We start from the raw sequence: 18,044 nt of genomic DNA, 5'->3' as shown, positions 1-18,044 counted from the left end.
CCGCTACCGCAGCAGAGCCCCGGGCCCTTTAAATCACTGAGGAGCCCTGGGGGCTCCTGGCTGCCTCCGCTACCCCGGGGCTCTGGGCTCTGGCAGAGCTTTAAAGGGCATGGGGCTCTGCTGTGGTAGCGGCTGCTGGAGCCCCGAGCCCTTTAAATCCCCACCTGAGCCCTGCTGCCCGACCCCTGGGATAGCGGCGGCCAGGCTCCATCGGGGATTTAAAGGGCCCCGGGGCTCCAGCCGCCGCTACCGCCCCAGCCATTTAAATCCACTCTGGAGCCCTGCCGCCACTACCCCAGGGCTTTAAATTGCTGTCTGGGAAAGCCAGTCCCGGTACAGCACACCTGCTTACTTTCACCTCTGCACTAATGTGACATTACCTAGGAAAAACATGTTGCATTACAATATTTCTGCTTTGCAAACTATTTCTCCAAGACCGTAGACATGTTTTAGTCAAGATATATATTTATATGATAACTTCAAATGTCAGTGAACACTCTGGTGTCATTTTAAAAAAAACCTGTAACATTTACTTAAATGAGTAATTCTGTTGTCTTCAACAGAACTGTTAGCATGAGCAGGATTATCTGTGTAAGAGTGGCAGGATTGGGCCACATTTTAGTAAAAAAGCGAGACATTCAGAACTGTTAGGGTAGCCTCTAAGACCACTTCCACACGGCTCCCCAAGAACTCAGTTCTTGTCACTCAGGTTCCTTTATCTGGCATACAGCAAAGCTATACTGAGTTGTTCACACTCAAATGTAGCAGGTAGGTACAGGATATACCACACATCCGAAGTAATGCAGAAACCCCCTTCTGTTATGTACATTTATACATTACATTGCATTTACTTTACATTGCATCACATGTTTTTGGATTGGCTTGGACACTTTGTAGGAACCAATCCCTGTACAGTGTTCACAGTCCATGCACGTCTTACCCTTTACCTCATCTTAAGTTTCGGGCTTATCTTGTCTATTGTTCTCTCATGCAGTTAAAAGCTGTTAGTATTGTTATAGAAATGTGTTATATCCATTTGTCAGTGAAATTATACTTTATGAAAATGGCAGACTAATAGCTCTTGCTTCAGTTATGGCATCAAAAGATCTGCACTTTAGCAGGGATGTTGGTAATATGGATCTTTTTGGGGGGAGAGACAGAGAATGACATCTTCACAGTCTGCCACCTGTCAGCTAATGATTGCAACCAGAAAAACATTGGAGCCAGGTTTCTCTTTGAGCTTACAAAGTAACTTTCTTTTCACAATATATTATTTCCTCAAACTGTGTTTCATATCTGGTTATGCTGACCTCATTATAAGAATGAGACTATATTGCCTTTTAAAAGGATGTTTCAATAAATCATCGTAGTCATATTTATCTGTTGTAATTATGAAGAATGAAGTCCTGTGTTTAGCCACAGAACAAGTACAGCACAGATATAGCAGCTGTGCAATATACCTCAATTTTGACTTGGAGGTATTACCTTTATTATTATTATTATTTTATTATATTACTTTACTGTGTTAAGTGTCAACAGTGTGTTTGGCCCTATACAAAAAGAGTTTCTACCCTGACGGCTTGCAGTTTAGAAAATAGACATTTTTTGATCTTTTTGCTCGGACTGTTCACAACGTCTTCAGATAGTACAAGTAGGGAGCAGAGAGGCTCTTTGATATAGAGAGCATCTCAGTTCACATACTGTTCACCAGCAAATATGTATTTTTTATTTATTTGTTACAGGTCAGGCAGGGCGGAATCCAGCTGAGGTAGCTGAGGACATGATGGATGCTATAGTTGAGTTTGCAAGTACAAAAGCAGTCCAGCATGTGAAAAAAATTAAAATAGTCATCTTCCAGCCACAGATGCAAAATGTATTTTATGCAAGTATGCAGAAAAGAGAAGGAGATACAATTTCACCAACATCAGAATCATGGCTTTCTAAGTTAACTTGTGAGTAGTGAGTGTTTTTTAAATGGGTACATAAAATTAAATATTTTCTAAAATAAAAGTTACGTAATTACAGACCTTATACTTCATTGCAGCACTTTTAATGGGCAAAAAACGTCCTACTGGAAAGAAACGTGGATTCGTGCTGGAGAAGAAAATTGAGTTAGCCATATTTCAGATTTGTGGTGAAAGCCAAAAAAATGTGGCAGCCACTGAATCTTGGATAAAAAGTCTGATTTTAAAAGAACAGTATGACAACATTATTTCAGATGAATTAATTGACAGTTTTGGTGAAGCAGAAGCTAAGAAACTAAGTGAACTCCAGAAAAGCCTACATATTACCATTCATGTGGAAACCAAGGAAACTCCTCCTTTTGTTAGAGTTTCTGGTATAACTAGAGATGTCTATGAAGCTTCCATGAAAATTCAAAACATGATCAAAAGAACTAAAGATAACCAAGAAGAACAATCAAAGGCAAAACTTGTCAGCAATTTAGTACAGTGGAAGTATTCCATAAACAAGGTGCATTTCACAGACTTTGACCCTCTGATAAATATGCACTTAGAGGATGCTAAAGTAGCTAAAAAAACTCAAATTAATATCAAACTCCTCAGGAAGGACTACAAGGTAGACATGAAAAATCTATGTGCTACAGATGAACAAGGAACAGTTATAATCATTCAGCGTGAGCCAAAGGATGAAGGTAAATTAAAGCTTTGTTGAGCTGTTCTTCATAGCTTTATTATTAATTATTATTATTTTGTTATTGCATGAAGGGTCTGACAAAATACACACACTTTCATTCATATGTAAAATTCTAAATAATGCTAGTCTGTTTGCTTAGAAACTATTAATGATTCTGAACATATATTTAAACATATTGAGCTTGAGTCTCTTCTCACTTACACTAGTGTAAAACTAGTGTAACAACATGGACTTCAGTAAAGTTACCCCTTATACCAGTGTGAAGGGGTAAAAAGAATTCAGATTTCTCAGTCATCCAACAGCAATGCTTCTAGTCTAGATGAAGACTTATGCCCAGAAGTAAACCTATCTCTTGCCATACATTTTCAGTTGCTAGGCATTACCTACCACTGTCAGTGATTCCACTTAGCAATTTTAGTTTGAAATGTAACAGCAGCTGTGTCAGAAAGCCAGCACATAATTTTAAACTGAGTTTCATAGAATCATAGGACTGGAAGTGACCTCGAGAGGTAATCTTGTTCAGTCCCCTGCACTCATGGCAGGACTAAGTATTATCTAGACCATCCCTGACAGGTGTTCGTCTAACCTGCTCTTAAAAATCTCCAGTGATGGAGATTCCACAACCTCCCCAGACAATTTATTCCAGTGCTTAACCACTCTGACAGAAAGTTTTTTCTAATGTCCTACCTAAACCGCCCTTGCTGCAATTTAAGCCCATTGCTTCTTGTCCTATCCTCAGAGGTTAAGAAGAACAATTTTTCTCCCTCCTCTTTGTAACAACCTTTTATGTACTTGAAAACTGTTATCGTGTCCCCTCTCTGTCCTCTTGTCCGGACTAAACAAATCCAATTGTTTCAATCTTTCCTCAAAGGTAAGGCCCTACCAAAATCAGGGTCGATTTTTGTCTATTTCATGGTCATAGGATTTTAAAAATAATAAATTTCACCGTTTCAGATACTAAATTTGTGGGGTCCCAACCCCAAAGGGAGTCATGGGAGGGGAGTTGCAAGGCTGTTGTACAGGGGTCGCGGTATTGCCACCCTTACTTCTGTGCTGTTTCTGGTGGCCGCGGTGCCTTTAGAGCTGGGCAGCTGAAGAGCAGCAACCGCTGGCCAGATGCCCAGCTCGGAAGGCAATACTACTGCTAGCAGGACACCGTGGTTGGCGGGGGTTTCCCGTGGTCACCCTCCCATACACAGCCAGCCCAAGGCCCGTTTAACCCCAGAATGCTGGGGCGCTGGGCCTGTAGCCAGGGAGGGGCAGGGTTGGGGGAGCCCTGGCCAAGGGCTCCTTCAGTATGCCAGACTCCAGCTGCTGGTCCTGGCTGGGCTGCCTCTTCCCCTGCAGGGGCTTCTCCCAGGGCCGGGTCAGACCCAGCTCCAGGAATCTTCCCCGACTGCAGGAAGCTCTGCAGCTGTCGGCCGGGAGCCCAGCTCTGAAGGCAGCACCACGGCCAGCAGTAGTGCGAAAATAAGGGCGCCATGGTATGGCGCTGCTGCTGGCCGTGGCGCTGCCTTCAGAGCTGGGTGGCCAGCCAGCAGCCACTGCTCTCCACCTGCCCCGAATATACTAAACTGTAAATGTGCCTCTGTTCTTTTCCATATTTCATTGTGGATTATGTTTTCCAAAACCTTTTACAGTAATGCCAGTAGAACCGTATTCAGACCCCTGACACAGCAAAAGTACATGTTTATGTACTGGATCAGGACCTCCATAAACAAATATCTCTTACTGACAGAAGAGTGAATTAGCTGTAGCCATATTCTTTCTCAGCTTAATCACTTTGCTAATAAATCATTTGATTTACCGATATAATTTTATAAGCAAGAAGCAAATACCATTCCATATAAAAAAGATCCAGTCTTGCCACTCTTTACTCACATGAATTGTCCTTAGTCATGCGAGTTGTCCCGTTTACCATAGTTTGTACCCTGAGGCCCAAAATGTTGAGTGGTCCAGAAGTAATGAGTAAAATTTCCCAACATTTCTAAACTTTACTTTAGTTAATTGTTTTTGTTTGGTAAGTGAGAGCTCAGATTGGTAGCAAAACAGAAAATCTAATCTGTGCTACAGAAGCCATGGTGTATTCATGGCAAAGAATAGTCTTGCCAAAGAATCTGTGGAAGAAAAGAATCGATAATAGGTGCTCTTTTTTCAGTTTTTAATAAGGCACAAGCCCGTATAAGCAGAGTCAGTTCTTGCTGTATTTATTAACAAAATGTTTACTTTGCAGGTAAACAGTTAGTAGCGTTCCCTAAAGAGTGGTGTGATATGAAACAAGAACGTGTCAAAGTGGTTATGATAAATACAGCACAGCAAGAATATCAAGATGTTCAGAAGAAGTTTCTAAAAACCTGCTCCACATTCAAAATAGAGAAGGTGAAGTAACATGAGAGTGAAGTTTTTTGTTTGTTTTTTAAACAGAAACTTTCATCTTTTATTTTTTATTAAGTATTTATTTGTAGTCACCCCTTCCAGTTCTGTATTTCCCCAACACTACACACTGAGGTTATTGATAAAATCCAAAACTTCATTGCAAATCTAAGGAAATTTTCCGTTCTAATATCATATGATAGTGGCTGTCAACGCTTAGATCAGTGGTCCCCAAACTGTGGGGCTCCTAGAGGGCATGGAGGAACATTTGGGGAGGTGTGGTGAGGCCTGGGCCAGCCTCACAGGGAGCAGGGAGGGAGCATCACCCAGCCCTGCTCTGCCCCAGCTCTGACCCCAGCTTTGGTTTGCAGCTCCTGGCCCCGCTCCCAGCCACAGCTGTGGATCTGGACCCTGCCATGGCTCCACTCCTGGCCCTGGGTTCCGACCTGGGCCACAGTCCCAGCCCCAGCCATGGCTCCACTCCTGGTAGCGGCCCCAGCCCCCAATCCCAACTGGGCTCTGCTCCTAGTCACGACCTCGGCTCCCAACTGTGGCTCCGGCCCCGACTCCGCTCCTGGCCATGGCCCCAGCTGCATCTCCACCGCTGGCTCCACTCCTGGCCACGGCCTTGGCTCCCAACCATGGCTCCTGCTCCGGCCACCGGCACCAGGTCCTGACACCAACACTGGCTCCCAACCACGATTTCAGTTCCCGCCCCACTCCCAGCCCCCAACCGTGGCTCCGGGGGGGCGCGGACAGAGTCCATTATGGTTATGGGGGGGCACGACAGAAAAAGTTTGTGGACCCCTATCCTAGGGTGATTGGGCATTCAAGCAGTCTGTGTTCAGTATCCCCAAATTATGAGATATTGAAGGTAATTTATTTATGAAATATAGGCTTACACACATACATAGTCGGAAATCAACTGAAAATCTGTCTGCTGTGAATGTTACAGTAAACCATCTCTAAGAAACAATCAGATTAATCTCCACCAAGTAAATGATTGACTCTTGAAGTCCTTACTTATGCAAACCTCTCATTGAGCCAAATCCTGCTTCTTCGTCTACAGTGCATTTTTATTGCTGAAAGGAATCAGGATTAAGGAATCCTGTGCAGGAGATCTGCACATATCTCTGCATTGTGCGACTCTGTCCTGTAGGAAGCGAAGAACCAACAGCCCATTGTACATGGTGGGAGGCAGGCAAGGGGAACATTGGGTCCAGGAGAATGGCACCTACTCTACACAGATCCTTCTGCAGGTGGAGAGCTGGTTGGCCACACACACTTCTGCAGCCCTGAGGCTACAGTAGCAGTCATAGAGCAATTCCTTTAATCCGCAGAGATTAATCCACAGCTTGGGGGACAGATTCCTTCCCTGTGAGCCCCATAGGGAGATCCCCTTCAAGCTATGTGCTGGTTCCAGGATACAGGCCCCTGACTTCAGTAAGTTTTGCCTGAATATAAATTGTAAAACACTTTACAAAGGTGTCAGCATCAAGGACAAAGCGGAATTAGTTAACATGAAAAGGGAATATAACTAGGAGAAATCAGATGAAATTAAGAATGAGGAAGTATTGTGAATATCCCAGGACACTTGCCAGTGGTGAGATCCTCTATCCTTGAGGAATAATGTTCTGAGAGAATAGAGGAATGCCATAGCACTTGGCACATTTAAAAAAATATATGGAGCAAAATGCTAATTAGCATACAGTGGGAACAGTTATGCAATGGCATGACCTAAGCAAGCTTCTCCAGCTCTAGATTCTAGTAACATTAATTTGCCAGTTGGAAGCTTTTATACCAGTGCTCTCTGGGCCAGCTCCAACAGGAACATTTCCTATTGACTTCAGTGGGAGTTGGATCAGGGCTTTGATGCCGATATACCAGGTTGATCCCTGGAACCATTTCCTTACAAATAGATTGCTTTCCTGAGTAGGCCAGCAAAATTTGCTCCCTGGAAGTGTATTCTTAAATGGCAGTTTTCAGCGGGCTAAGTTATACAATTGAGGACATAGTTTTAACTCCCAAGTTGGGATCTAGAAAAGAAGCTTGTTCTTGTAAAAGCATAATGGTAGCTCTACAATTCTCCCCTTTAATGGGAGAACTGTCAGCAAAAAGTTCAGATGTTCAGATGTCTTACTCAAAAGCCCCTTTTGCTGCTGGCAATACCACAATAGCAGAATACAACAGCATACCTCTAAAAACGTTATCGTTTTGCTGAGAACATGCCAGTGTTTGCTCCACATACTTGGCACATGAGGCAAAGCTCAAGTGATTAAAAGAAAATAGTCAAACTAAAGACTTTTTCTAGGTTATCATATTCTGGTTATTTATTGGTTCACATTCTGTAATGTTTGGATTTCCAGCGTCCCAACTCTAAATAGACACCACACGGGCAGAGTGATCTGAAAACCAATTAATTTATATTTGTTATTTTTTTTAATGCTTTGCTGTCATCCTAGATATTGGGCATTATCAATAATGTGTTTTATTTTCTAACTTTGCAGATTGAAAGGATACAAAATCCTTACCTGTGGCAGACCTACCAAATCAAAAAACAGTCGCTGGACAAAAAGAATAGCAACACAAATAATGAGAATCTCCTATTCCATGGAACACCTAGTTCCTCACTGAGCACAATTAATTACAATGGGTTTAATCGTGGTTTTGCTGGAAAGAATGGTAAATTGTTATTCAAAGCAAGTTAATTTCCTAAACAGGGAATGGATGAGTGAGACATGATGTGTGATAATGGTGTCATATGCACAGTGCATGGTGAGGAAAGAGGCAAAGAATTAGTAAATATGGGGAATAATTCTGTATGGAGGGAAGGAAGTATTAGATGACCTAGTAGACTCTTCTGTGCATGCCTTGAGCATATCCTAAAGGGATGTTAGGAATCATTAAAAAAGGGATAGAGAATAAGACTGAGAATATCTTATTGCCCTTATATAAATCCATGGTATGCCCACGTCTTGAATACTGCGTACAGATGTGGTCCCCTCATCTCAAAAAAGATATACTGGCATTAGAAAAGGTTCAGAAAAGGGCAACTAACATGATTAGGGGTTTGGAACGGGTCCCATATGAGGAGAGATTAAAGAGGCTAGGACTTTTCAGCTTGGAAAAGAGGAGACTAAGGGGGGATATGGTAGAGGTATATAAAATCATGAGTGGTGTGGAGAAAGTGAACAAGAAAAAGTTATTTACTTGTTCCCATATATAAGAACTAGGGGCCACCAAATTAAATGAATGGGTAGCAGGTTTAAAACAAATAAAAGGAAGTTCTTCTTCACACAGCACACAGTCAACCTGTGGAACTCCTTGCCTGAGAAGGTTGTGAAGGCTAGGACTATAACAGGGTTTAAAAGAGAACTGGATAAACTCATGGAGGTTAAGTTCATTAATGGCTATTAGCCAGGATGGGTAAGGAATGGTGTCCCTAGCCTCTGTTTGTCAGAGGGTGGAGATGGATGGCAGGAGAGAGATCACTTGATCATTACTTGTTAGGATCACTCCCTCTGGGGCACCTGGCTTTGGCCACTGTCACAAGACAGGATACTGGGCTGGATGGACCTTTGGTCTGACCCAGTATTGCCATTCTTATGTTCTTATATGAGAATTGTTCATATGTCACCATCCGTCCAGGCTCTGAAGTGCGCTATTGTATTCAGTAGTTATGAAATGCCTAGCTAATGAGTTCCGATATACCTGTGCTGATATCTTAATTACGCAGCTGTTTATTCTTATCAGACAGACAGATCATTCCTTAAGCTAAAGGGTTTTCTTATGTTTTGGAGGGTTTATAAGTCTAGCCAGATAACATGCTTTCATTATTGGTTAATTTGAAGGCTTTTATTTTCAGTTTATTTGTACTGTTTATTGGAGGGGTGGGCAAACTTTTTGGCCCGAGGGCCATATCTGGGTATTGAAATTGTATAGCGGGCCATGAATGCTCACAAAATTGGGGGTTAGGATGCGGGAAGGGGTGAGGGCTCTGGGGTGGGGCCAGAAATGAGGAGTTCAGGGTGTGGGAGGTGGCTCCGGACTGGGGCCGGAGGTTGGGGTGCAGGGGGGGACTGAGGGCTCCAGCTGGGAGTGTGGGCTCTGGGGTGGGGCTGGGGATGAGGGGTTGGAGGTGCAGGAGGGTGCTCTGGGCTGGGACCGAGGGGCTCAGAGGGCAGGAGGGGGATCAGGGCTAGGGCAGGGGGTTCGGGTGCAGGAGAGGGTCAGGGGTGCAGGCTCCAGGCAGTGCTTACCTCAAGCAGCTCCTGGAAGCAGCGGCATGTCCCCCCGTCCCCTATGTGGAGGTGTGGCCAGGCAGCTCTGCATGCTGCCCCATCCGCAGGCACCGCCTCTGCAGCTCCCATTGGCCACGGTTCCCGGCCAATGGGAGCTGCGGGGGCGGTGCTGGGAGGGGCAGCATGCGGAGCCCCCTGGCTGCCCCTATGTGTAGTAGCCTGAGGGACGGCACATGCTTCTGCTTCCAGGAGCCGCGTGGAGCCACAGCATACATGGAGCAGGGTAAGCCCTGGACCTCACTCCCTCGCGGGAGTGTGAAGGGCCAGATGTGGCCCCTGGGCTGTAGTTTGCCCACGCCTGGTTTATTGTCTAAAAATCGTAAATTGTGAATAAGATCTGAGGAGTTTATCAATGTCAAGTGGTTAATCCCTTGGCCCGTGCACAATATCAGCTGCAGACAAGCAGAGAGAGATCATCGTACTTTGCAAATCTAAAATCATTTAAAACTTTGGTGGCCTTTGTGAAAGTTGATTATATTATGAAATGTATTACCTACCTCACAAAAACTGTTAATCAGAACAGTCACTGCCTGGCTTCCTTGTTCATGCTCAGCTGCGATATTACAAAGTGAATGGACATAGAGATACAACCAATTATCTTTTCTGCCTAGAAAATGGTGCCACCTTATCAGATATGAGACAAATTGGCTGAACAGTGTGGGGAAAGCTTCCGCGGCTGCTTGTGCTGTATCTGTTCTTGGGGATAATTAGATGACACCACTCAATCGGGCACTTTTCACAGGAGTTAAATTTAATATATACATTCTTCCTCTTTAACTAGCGTTATGGACAACTCTGTTACATATAAATCTGAGATGTTCTGCACTGATCATACAGTTGTCTTTGGGTGCTACAAACCAAAACATTGTATTTGGCGCCGAGACTATCTGAGGCCCTGATTCTGCAAAGACTTGCGCCTGTACTTAGCTTTAAGCACTGAACTCAGTTGGATTACTCAGAATACATACTTTGCAGGAGCAGGGATAGTATTCTACATGACACAATGAACAGATGTGATGCACAGCAAAGAGCAGACGGGGCAAAGAAGGATGAAGCCTTTAGCAATATGATTCAATTCCCTGCATATATTTTTGACTATTTGCATTAGAAGCTTTCTCCCACTTTCAGAAAAGAGAAACAGGTCCCAGATGAAGAACCATGATTCCTCCGCCTCTGTGAAGTATAATTAGAATATTATAATTACAATTATATAATCTTATAATTAAAAAATTCTAAATGTTTGCCATGTGGGATAGTGGATAGATGGATAGGATAGATAGAAAACTACACAATGACAAATAGAGGGAGAAAGTTTAACCTCCTTCACCATAAGGCAAAGTAAGTCTGCATGACTATTAGCTCAGTGATAAAGTGTCATCTCAGTAAACTTATGATTGATATTTTGGTACAAGGGCCTATTCCAAGTGAGGCTGGAACGATGCTGTCAGACTCTTAATTTTAATTTCAAATGATCCTTTTTCACTGATAGAAGAGAAGGTTGCGTGTTTTAGGGGTTACATAAAAATGAAAGTCTTGTTGTTCTTTAAAAGTTTTCAAAACTTTGTCTTTCTGATCACAGGTGCAGCAATTGGAAATGGAACCTATTTTGCTGTTGATGCCAGTTATTCTGCTCACGATGGATACTCTAGACCCGATGGGAGTGGCAGAAAATACATGTACCTTGCTCGAGTTCTCACTGGAGAATATTGCACTGGAAAAGCAGGATTAATCACTCCACCAGCAAAAAACTTGGCAGATCCTACTGACCTGTATGATAGTGTGACTGATAACATGGTTCATCCATCAATGTTTGTCATATTTAATGACATTCAAGCTTATCCAGAATACCTTATTACTTTTAGAAGATAAGATTTATTTTTTAAAAACAGTGGAAGAGGTTTTTTGGTGCCTTTATTTTTTGAATAATATCGCAAGGATAATTTTGTAACCAGAAATTTGAAGAATGAGAAAAGTACTGGCTTTCTTATAGCTCTTTATATTTTGGTTTATTGACTCAAATGACCATTTATATAGCCAATTGCCTAAATATATATAAATAATATTAAGGAGACCAGGTTAAGTAGATTTTAACATGCACCCTAACAGTGCTCATAATTTTGGTGTCGATGAGGAGCAATGTTCCCTCTAATTTTTGACAGGCCGTGTGCGCAAAAAATTTCTTCTGTACAAATTGTTGTGCTTCTGTGCAAATTTTTGTGCACATGGTGTTTAGGATCTGTGTGCACGTGCACACGCACACAGCTTAGAGGCAACAGTGGTTGTGAGAATAGCACATTCAGGCTAGGTAGATAGGGCTCTTAGCAGGAAGGGCTGTTGGATGCAATTTTTTGTTACCCACAACCTAAAGTAAACTGAGTGTAGCAGGCTGGTGCATCAGTAAGGATGCTGTTCACAGAACACATCATAAGGCACTGAATAGCTGAAAGAGAGTGTCTTTCAAACCCTCAGACGTGTATGCCACAAGCGTGGGGGCCCTTGATCTCAACTTTTTCCAAGTATACATATTAATCACTCTCAGCAAATTACTGCTCCTGGTTAGCTTAGGGTTCAAGGAAAACCCAAAAACATAGCCACAAAGCACATAAGTTACATTCAGTAAATCACCTTTGCCCCATCCTATTAATCTCCTACTTACTAGGGCTCATGTCTATATGGGTATTCTGCACATTTCTCTGTATTATCCAGATGCCTTTCTTCCCAGGTGCCTAGCTGACTGCTGGTGCTTTTGCACTTCATTCAGCATCCTGCAGAATCAATACATTCAAGTACAAAATCAATCCTTCTGGACTATTCAAGATAATCATCATATTGAGAAGGCTGGCATTCTTTCTGCACAATCTTGAGGCATAATAAGCCCTTTTTCTGTAAAATTATAACCTTGTATAGCTGGTAACCTCTGGGGATGTGTTAAAATTACTGAATTCTAGAAAACGATTGAAAAGCCATCTATTGATAAGCTTCATAAAGCCAGTTTTAAAATATTTGTACTTCTGAAAATTAGGTACATTCATAACAGTGATATTAACTTCTTATGCTGCCACTTATACCACAGTGTCATATTTCTGGTGTCTTCAGTAAAGCTGTTAATTATTCTGAATAGTGAATGGTGTATTATAGGGTTATTAGTTATACCGCTATTAGAGACACAATCAATTAAAATGAACCTTTGTCTGAACATTTTTGTCTGCTATGATACAAGTGATACATAGGCTCACTATTACTGAAAGGGTTTAGAGAAAAATTAGTCTCTTTATTCAGTTTGTACATTATGTGTATTTGACAGCACTATGTGTGTAGGCCCTAATTCAGCATTTCACTTAGTACAAGCTTAAAGGTTTTGCTGAACAGAGATTGACTGATGCGGTGGGCCATCGACTGTTTAATTTTTGAAGTGATTCGGACAGTTTAAACCACAGGCTCTCTTCTTTGCCACTTGGTGTTCCCTTCTGCTCTGTTGCAGAAACTCTCCATCAAAGTGAATAATGCTTCCCACCAACCATGGTAAATGTTTCTATGGCAGTACATTGGAGATTTTATGATGCCCTATTTATTGGACCTTTGAGAAACAGTTAAAATACCGCATTGCACCTTAAGATTGCTAGAGAACCACTGCACATACACCAGAGATTTACTCTAGTGATGAGTTAATTGCAGCACAGCCACAAGAACAACCCCACCCCACAGTGGTAAGAAGGAGCAACATGAGGGGAGCATCTGGTTCAGAGTCTCCCTCTTTTCTAACACAGTAAAATATTTTTTATTATTTATAGAGCAATGTGTATCCGGCACTTTTCCAAAAAGGAAAGGACCAGTAGTGGCTGCCCTCCAGATTGCTATGGGGGAATCCCAGTCTCTGGATCCCAGGTGTTTTACGCTTCCCTGGGTCTCAACAGGCTGCAGCCCCGTTTCCTCCCTTGGCCTCTCAGACACATTTCTTGTGCACAGACCCTCAGGCTGCTGCCCCTTCACGGAAGTGGAAGCAGGGGTGCTGGAACGGGGACGCAGGGCTCTGGGTCCATGGCTCCCTACAGCTGCCCAGGAGGCTCTTACCAGGGCTGAGCTGCTGCTCCAAGGCCCCGTCCACTGGCCAGAGCCAGGCTGGGGTAAGAGTTGCACAAGCAGCTGTGGGGAGCCGTGGACTCCTCACCTGCCCTGGGCAAGTGTCCAGGGGGCAGGGACAGAGGCTGCTCTTGGGGGTCCCCCACCCCCAGCAGGTGGAGGGGCCCTAGCATTGCCAACTTTCTGATTTCAGAAAACCTAACACCCTTGTCCCAGCCACTGCCCTGTCCCTTCCCCAAGGTCTGCCCCGTCCCTTCTCTGAGGCACCGCCCCGCTCACTCCATCCTCCTTTGCTCACCCTCGCTCACTCGCTCATTTTCAACAGGCGGGGGCAGGGGGTTGGGATGTGGGAGGTGGTGGAGGTGGGGGTCCAGCTCGGGGTGCTGGCTCTGAGGTGGGGCCAGGGATGAGAGTTTGGAGTGTGGCTGAGGGCTGGGGAAAGGAGTTTGGGTGTGGGAGGGGGGGTGAGGGCTCCAGCTGTGGGCTCTGGGCTGGGGATGAGGGGTATGGGGTGCAGAAGGGGGCTCTGAGCTGAGGGGTTTGGAGTGTGGGAGGAGGCTCTGGGCTGGGGCAGAAGGTTGGAGTGCGGGGGGGGGGGGGCTACAAATAACCGGTTCAGGGTACAGGAGGTGGCTCAGGGCTGGGGCAGGGGGTGCAGGTTCCAGGCAGCACTTACCTCAGGCGGCTCCCGGAAGTGGCCAGCATCCCCCTCCTGCTCCTAGGCGGAGGCACAGCAAGGCAACCCTATGCACTGGCCCAGCCTGCAGGCAGCGCCCCCACAGCTCCCATTGGCTGCAGTTCCCAGCCAATGGGAGCTGCGAAGCCAGCGCTTGGGGCAGGGGCAGCACGTGGAGCCTCCCTGGCTGCCCCTGTGCCTAGGGGCTGCAGGGACATGGCGGTCATTTCTGTGAGCCACGCGGAGCCAGGGCAGGCAGGGAGCCTATCTTAGCCCTGCTGCACCCCCGACCAGACTTTTAATGGCCTGGTCAGCTGCACTGACTGGAGCTGCCAGGGTCTCTTTTCAACGAGGTGTTCCAGTTGAAAACTGGACACCTGGCAACCCTAAGAGGCCCAGGCTCCCCACCCGGCTCTGGCTTCCAGCTTAACTGGGGGCAGGGCCTTGGGGGAAGAGGTAGGGCAGGGGTGGAGCCAATGGGGGGGCAGGGGCCCCACTCCCTGACTTTTGGGACAGCTTCCCCCCCTAACCCTGGGCCATGATGACCAGAAACAATCAGTTCAATTCACTACGAATACTAATTTCTTTGCTTAATAAATCAATCAGCTTTAAATGAAAACTATGTTTTGATAAACTTTTTTCTTATGTATCCAATCCAGCATATTTAAGGTATTTATTTAATTTACAGAAATAAAATGCTGTTTTTTGCGCATTTGAGTTGAATTTCCACCCAAATAGAACTTGGCACAAATCTTAAGTAAAAAAATTAATCATTATCTAGTAAATAAGAATTGCATCATTCACCATTTTCTAACTGTTAAGTGCTGAAGAATGTTACTGTTCTTGGAGCTCCGATGTCAGCTGCGTTAGACTAGCAGACGGTGCAGCATGTTAATTCTGCAGACATCGATGTTACTCATAAGAAAGATCACAGGCTTGGTTCAGTGGCGAAGGTGCTCAGCCAGGTTTACTGTCGATGAAGCCCAGTTCCTCGTGCCCCAAAGGCGCTACGCGTACACCAACACATGTACGCCTGTGAGAATGGACCAGCTCAGTCAGCCATGGGAGTCTCTGCTGTCTCCTAGGCTGGACAAAAGTGCTCCTCCTATGACTTCCCCTTTTATACATTGGTAGAAACAAATTGCATATTACACTTCTGACGTGGTTAGTTACCACCCTTATCCTTGTATCTGCTAGTCTGAACAGAAAATCCTCTTCCATTATCCTGTTGTCCCATCTTTATCTTACTTGGGGCCAGTGTGTGCCTGTTCCTTCGCCTAGAAATGTGTTTATGCAGTTATTTGAGACCTCTAGATGTTCCTGTACCATCCTCACAAGTGAGGAATGTGCTTACTTGGTGTTAGCTAATAACTAGTATGTTGTTATTTTGCCTAGGCCAAGCCTATTCTGGTTCACAGCCTTTGGTTCACACTATTAGTTATGCCTAGGCCTGCAGCAAGGCCTACGCTAGAACTGGAATACATATAAGTTAAGCTAAAAAATGGCTTTAATAAATTTTTATAGATGTAATGAATCCTCCTGGTTAACAAATTTAGTGTAAAGGCTCTATTTAGTTGCAAATCAACATGTTTTAATGCTTAACAAACAAAGAGAATCAATCTATCTTTTGGAAAATAACCAAAATATGATTAAAATTGATTATTTAAATCAAGGTGTCCTGCCTGCTGATTTAAATAATGATTTAAACAGTTGATTTAAATCTATTCACCCTGCATGTTTACCTTTCCTCTGCGTGCGGCACTAGTAAAGCTACTTCTCAGTTCACTTAGACAAAAGCCTGTGCTTCTGAAGCATAGGTCGAGAGTTAACTGATGACCATGCCGTGCTGCACAAAGCAAGTGTCAAAATAAGGGATGGTCACAGTTGTGCAGGAGATAACTATACCAGACAACGCACAAAAGGCCTGATTTCCACCACCTCACAGACCACAGAACTGTTGGTGGAGATGCCCAGCTCGCTTACCAGGGGCCTTGCCAACCCAATCCCAAGCAGCCTTTCCCACTTTCCTCATTCCCCAGCATTGCTCCAAAGAGGTCAGCCCAGCCCACTGCATCTCTGCCTGGACTACACACCTCAGCCCAGCACTGCCTAGCAGAGCCCAGCACTGCCTGGACTACCAAGTCCAGCCCAGCCCGCCCTAGTCCAGCCCAGCCCAGCCTACCCTATCTCAGCCTAGACTACCCGATCTCAGCCCAGCCCATCTCAGCCTCGACTAGGGTTGCCAATTCTTACGGATTTTGCCAGGTGTCTCCCAGAATGGGTCTTGATCTCCCAAAGGCTACTGAAACCAATCCGGGAGATTTTAGGCCCCTAAAAGTCCAGTGGGTGGTGCACCTCAGCCCAGTCCAGTCCAGCCCAGCCCAGGCTACCTACCCTGGTTCCGTGGCAGCTGGCACATCCCTCTAGCTCGTAGGCACAGGGGCGGACAGGGGGTCTCCGTGTGCTGTCCCCACCATGAGTGCCAACTCCAGAGCTCCCATTGGCTGGGAACCACGGCCAGTGGGAGCTGCGGGGGTAGTGCATGCAGGCAGGGCCAGCGTGCAGAGCTGCCTGGCCGCCCTGAGCCTAGGTGCTGGACATGCCGGTCACTTCCAGGAGCTGCCCGACGTAAGCACCGCCCAGACGTAGCCCAACCCCCCTCCCAGAGCCCGCACCCCAACTGCCCTCCCTCACCCCAACCCCCTAACCAGCCTGAACCCCTTCCTGCACCCAAACTCCCTCCTGGAGTCCACATCCCCTTCTGCACCCCAACCCTCTGCCCCAGCCCTGATCTCCCCTCCCGCACCCAAACTTCTTTCTGGAGTCCGCACCCCCATCTGCACCCCAACCCTTTGCCCCAGTCCTGAGCCGCTCCCACATCCAAACTCCCTCCCAGAGCATGCACCCCAAGACCTCTCCCACACCCCAACCCCCTGCCCCAGGCTCAGCCAGGAGCCCCCTCCCACACTATGAACCCCTCAGCCCCAGCCAAGAGCCTGCACCCCAATCAGCGGTCAGCACCACCATGTTGCACGATGGACACTTGATTACTGGACTTAGCGGGGAGCGAAAGGGGGCTCTGGGCTGAGGTAGAGGGTTGGGGTGTGGGAGGGGGTACAGGCTCTGAGCTGGGGGTGTGGATTTCAGGGTGGGGCAGAAATGAGGGGTTCAGGGTGCATGAGGCAGCTCCGGGATGGAGCAGGGGGCTGTGGGAGTGTGAGGTCTCCGCTGGGAGTGCAAGGTCTGGGGTTCAGCTGGGGATGAGGGCTTGGGGATAGAGGAGGGTGCTCCGGGCTGGGACCAAGGGGTTCGGAAGTTGGGAGAGGGATCAGGGCTGGGGCAGGGGGTTGGAGCATGGGAAGGGGTCAGAGGTGCACGCTCTGGGCAGTGCTTACCTCAAACAGTTCCCAGAAGCTGCCGCATGACCTGCTTCCGGCTCTTACACAGAGGCGTGGTCAGGTGGCTCTGCCCCACCTGCAGGTGCCGCCCCCACAGCTCCCATTGGCCATGGTTCCTGGCTAATGGGCTGGGAGCCACAGAGTCAGCACTGGGGGAGGGGAGATGGAGGAAGTGTGCCTGCAGAGTCGCCTGGCTGCACCTCCACCAGCAACAGCAGGGGCAGGGAGCTGCTTGCGGGGAGCAGCCTGAAGTGAGCGCCCCCACCGACCTCAACATTTTTTTTTTTTTTAACCACAGACTCGTTGCCAACCTCTGACCCCAACCCCCTGCCCCAGCCTGGTGAAAGTGAGTGAGAGTCAGGGAGAGCCAAGGATGGAGAGCGGGGGTGAAGTGAGGGGGGGCCCCCCTTGGTGAAGGGGCGGGGCCAGAGCGTTTGGGTTTGTGTAATTAGAGATTTCACAACCCTAGCCCGGACTACCCACCTCCCCTGAGCCCAGCCCCGCCCCGCCCGGACTACCCACCTCCCCTGAGCCCAGCCCCGCCCGGACTACCCACCTCCC

General features: G+C 46.3%; 1 protein-coding gene across 1 annotated transcript in view; it reads left to right on the top strand.

The window, feature by feature from the left end:
- Positions 1–12,509, top strand: part of PARP14 (poly(ADP-ribose) polymerase family member 14) — a 94,016-nt gene extending 81,507 nt beyond the window's left edge. The window contains exons 38-42 of the mRNA XM_084642727.1: positions 1,743–1,952; positions 2,045–2,653; positions 4,889–5,034; positions 7,536–7,710; positions 10,909–12,509. Coding sequence (XP_084498853.1) covers positions 1,743–1,952; positions 2,045–2,653; positions 4,889–5,034; positions 7,536–7,710; positions 10,909–11,198 — 1,430 coding nt within the window. The 3' untranslated portion in view covers positions 11,199–12,509. The remainder of the gene's footprint in view (positions 1–1,742; positions 1,953–2,044; positions 2,654–4,888; positions 5,035–7,535; positions 7,711–10,908) is intronic.
- The last annotated feature ends 5,535 nt before the right edge of the window (positions 12,510–18,044 follow it).

The sequence above is a fragment of the Lepidochelys olivacea genome, assembly GCF_965140295.1.
Source record: "Lepidochelys olivacea isolate rLepOli2 genome assembly, chromosome: 11".
NCBI classification, from domain to species: domain Eukaryota; kingdom Metazoa; phylum Chordata; order Testudines; family Cheloniidae; genus Lepidochelys; species Lepidochelys olivacea.
The sequence above is the reverse complement of the archived record's forward strand: the minus strand, read 5'-3'. Positions and strand labels throughout refer to the sequence as shown.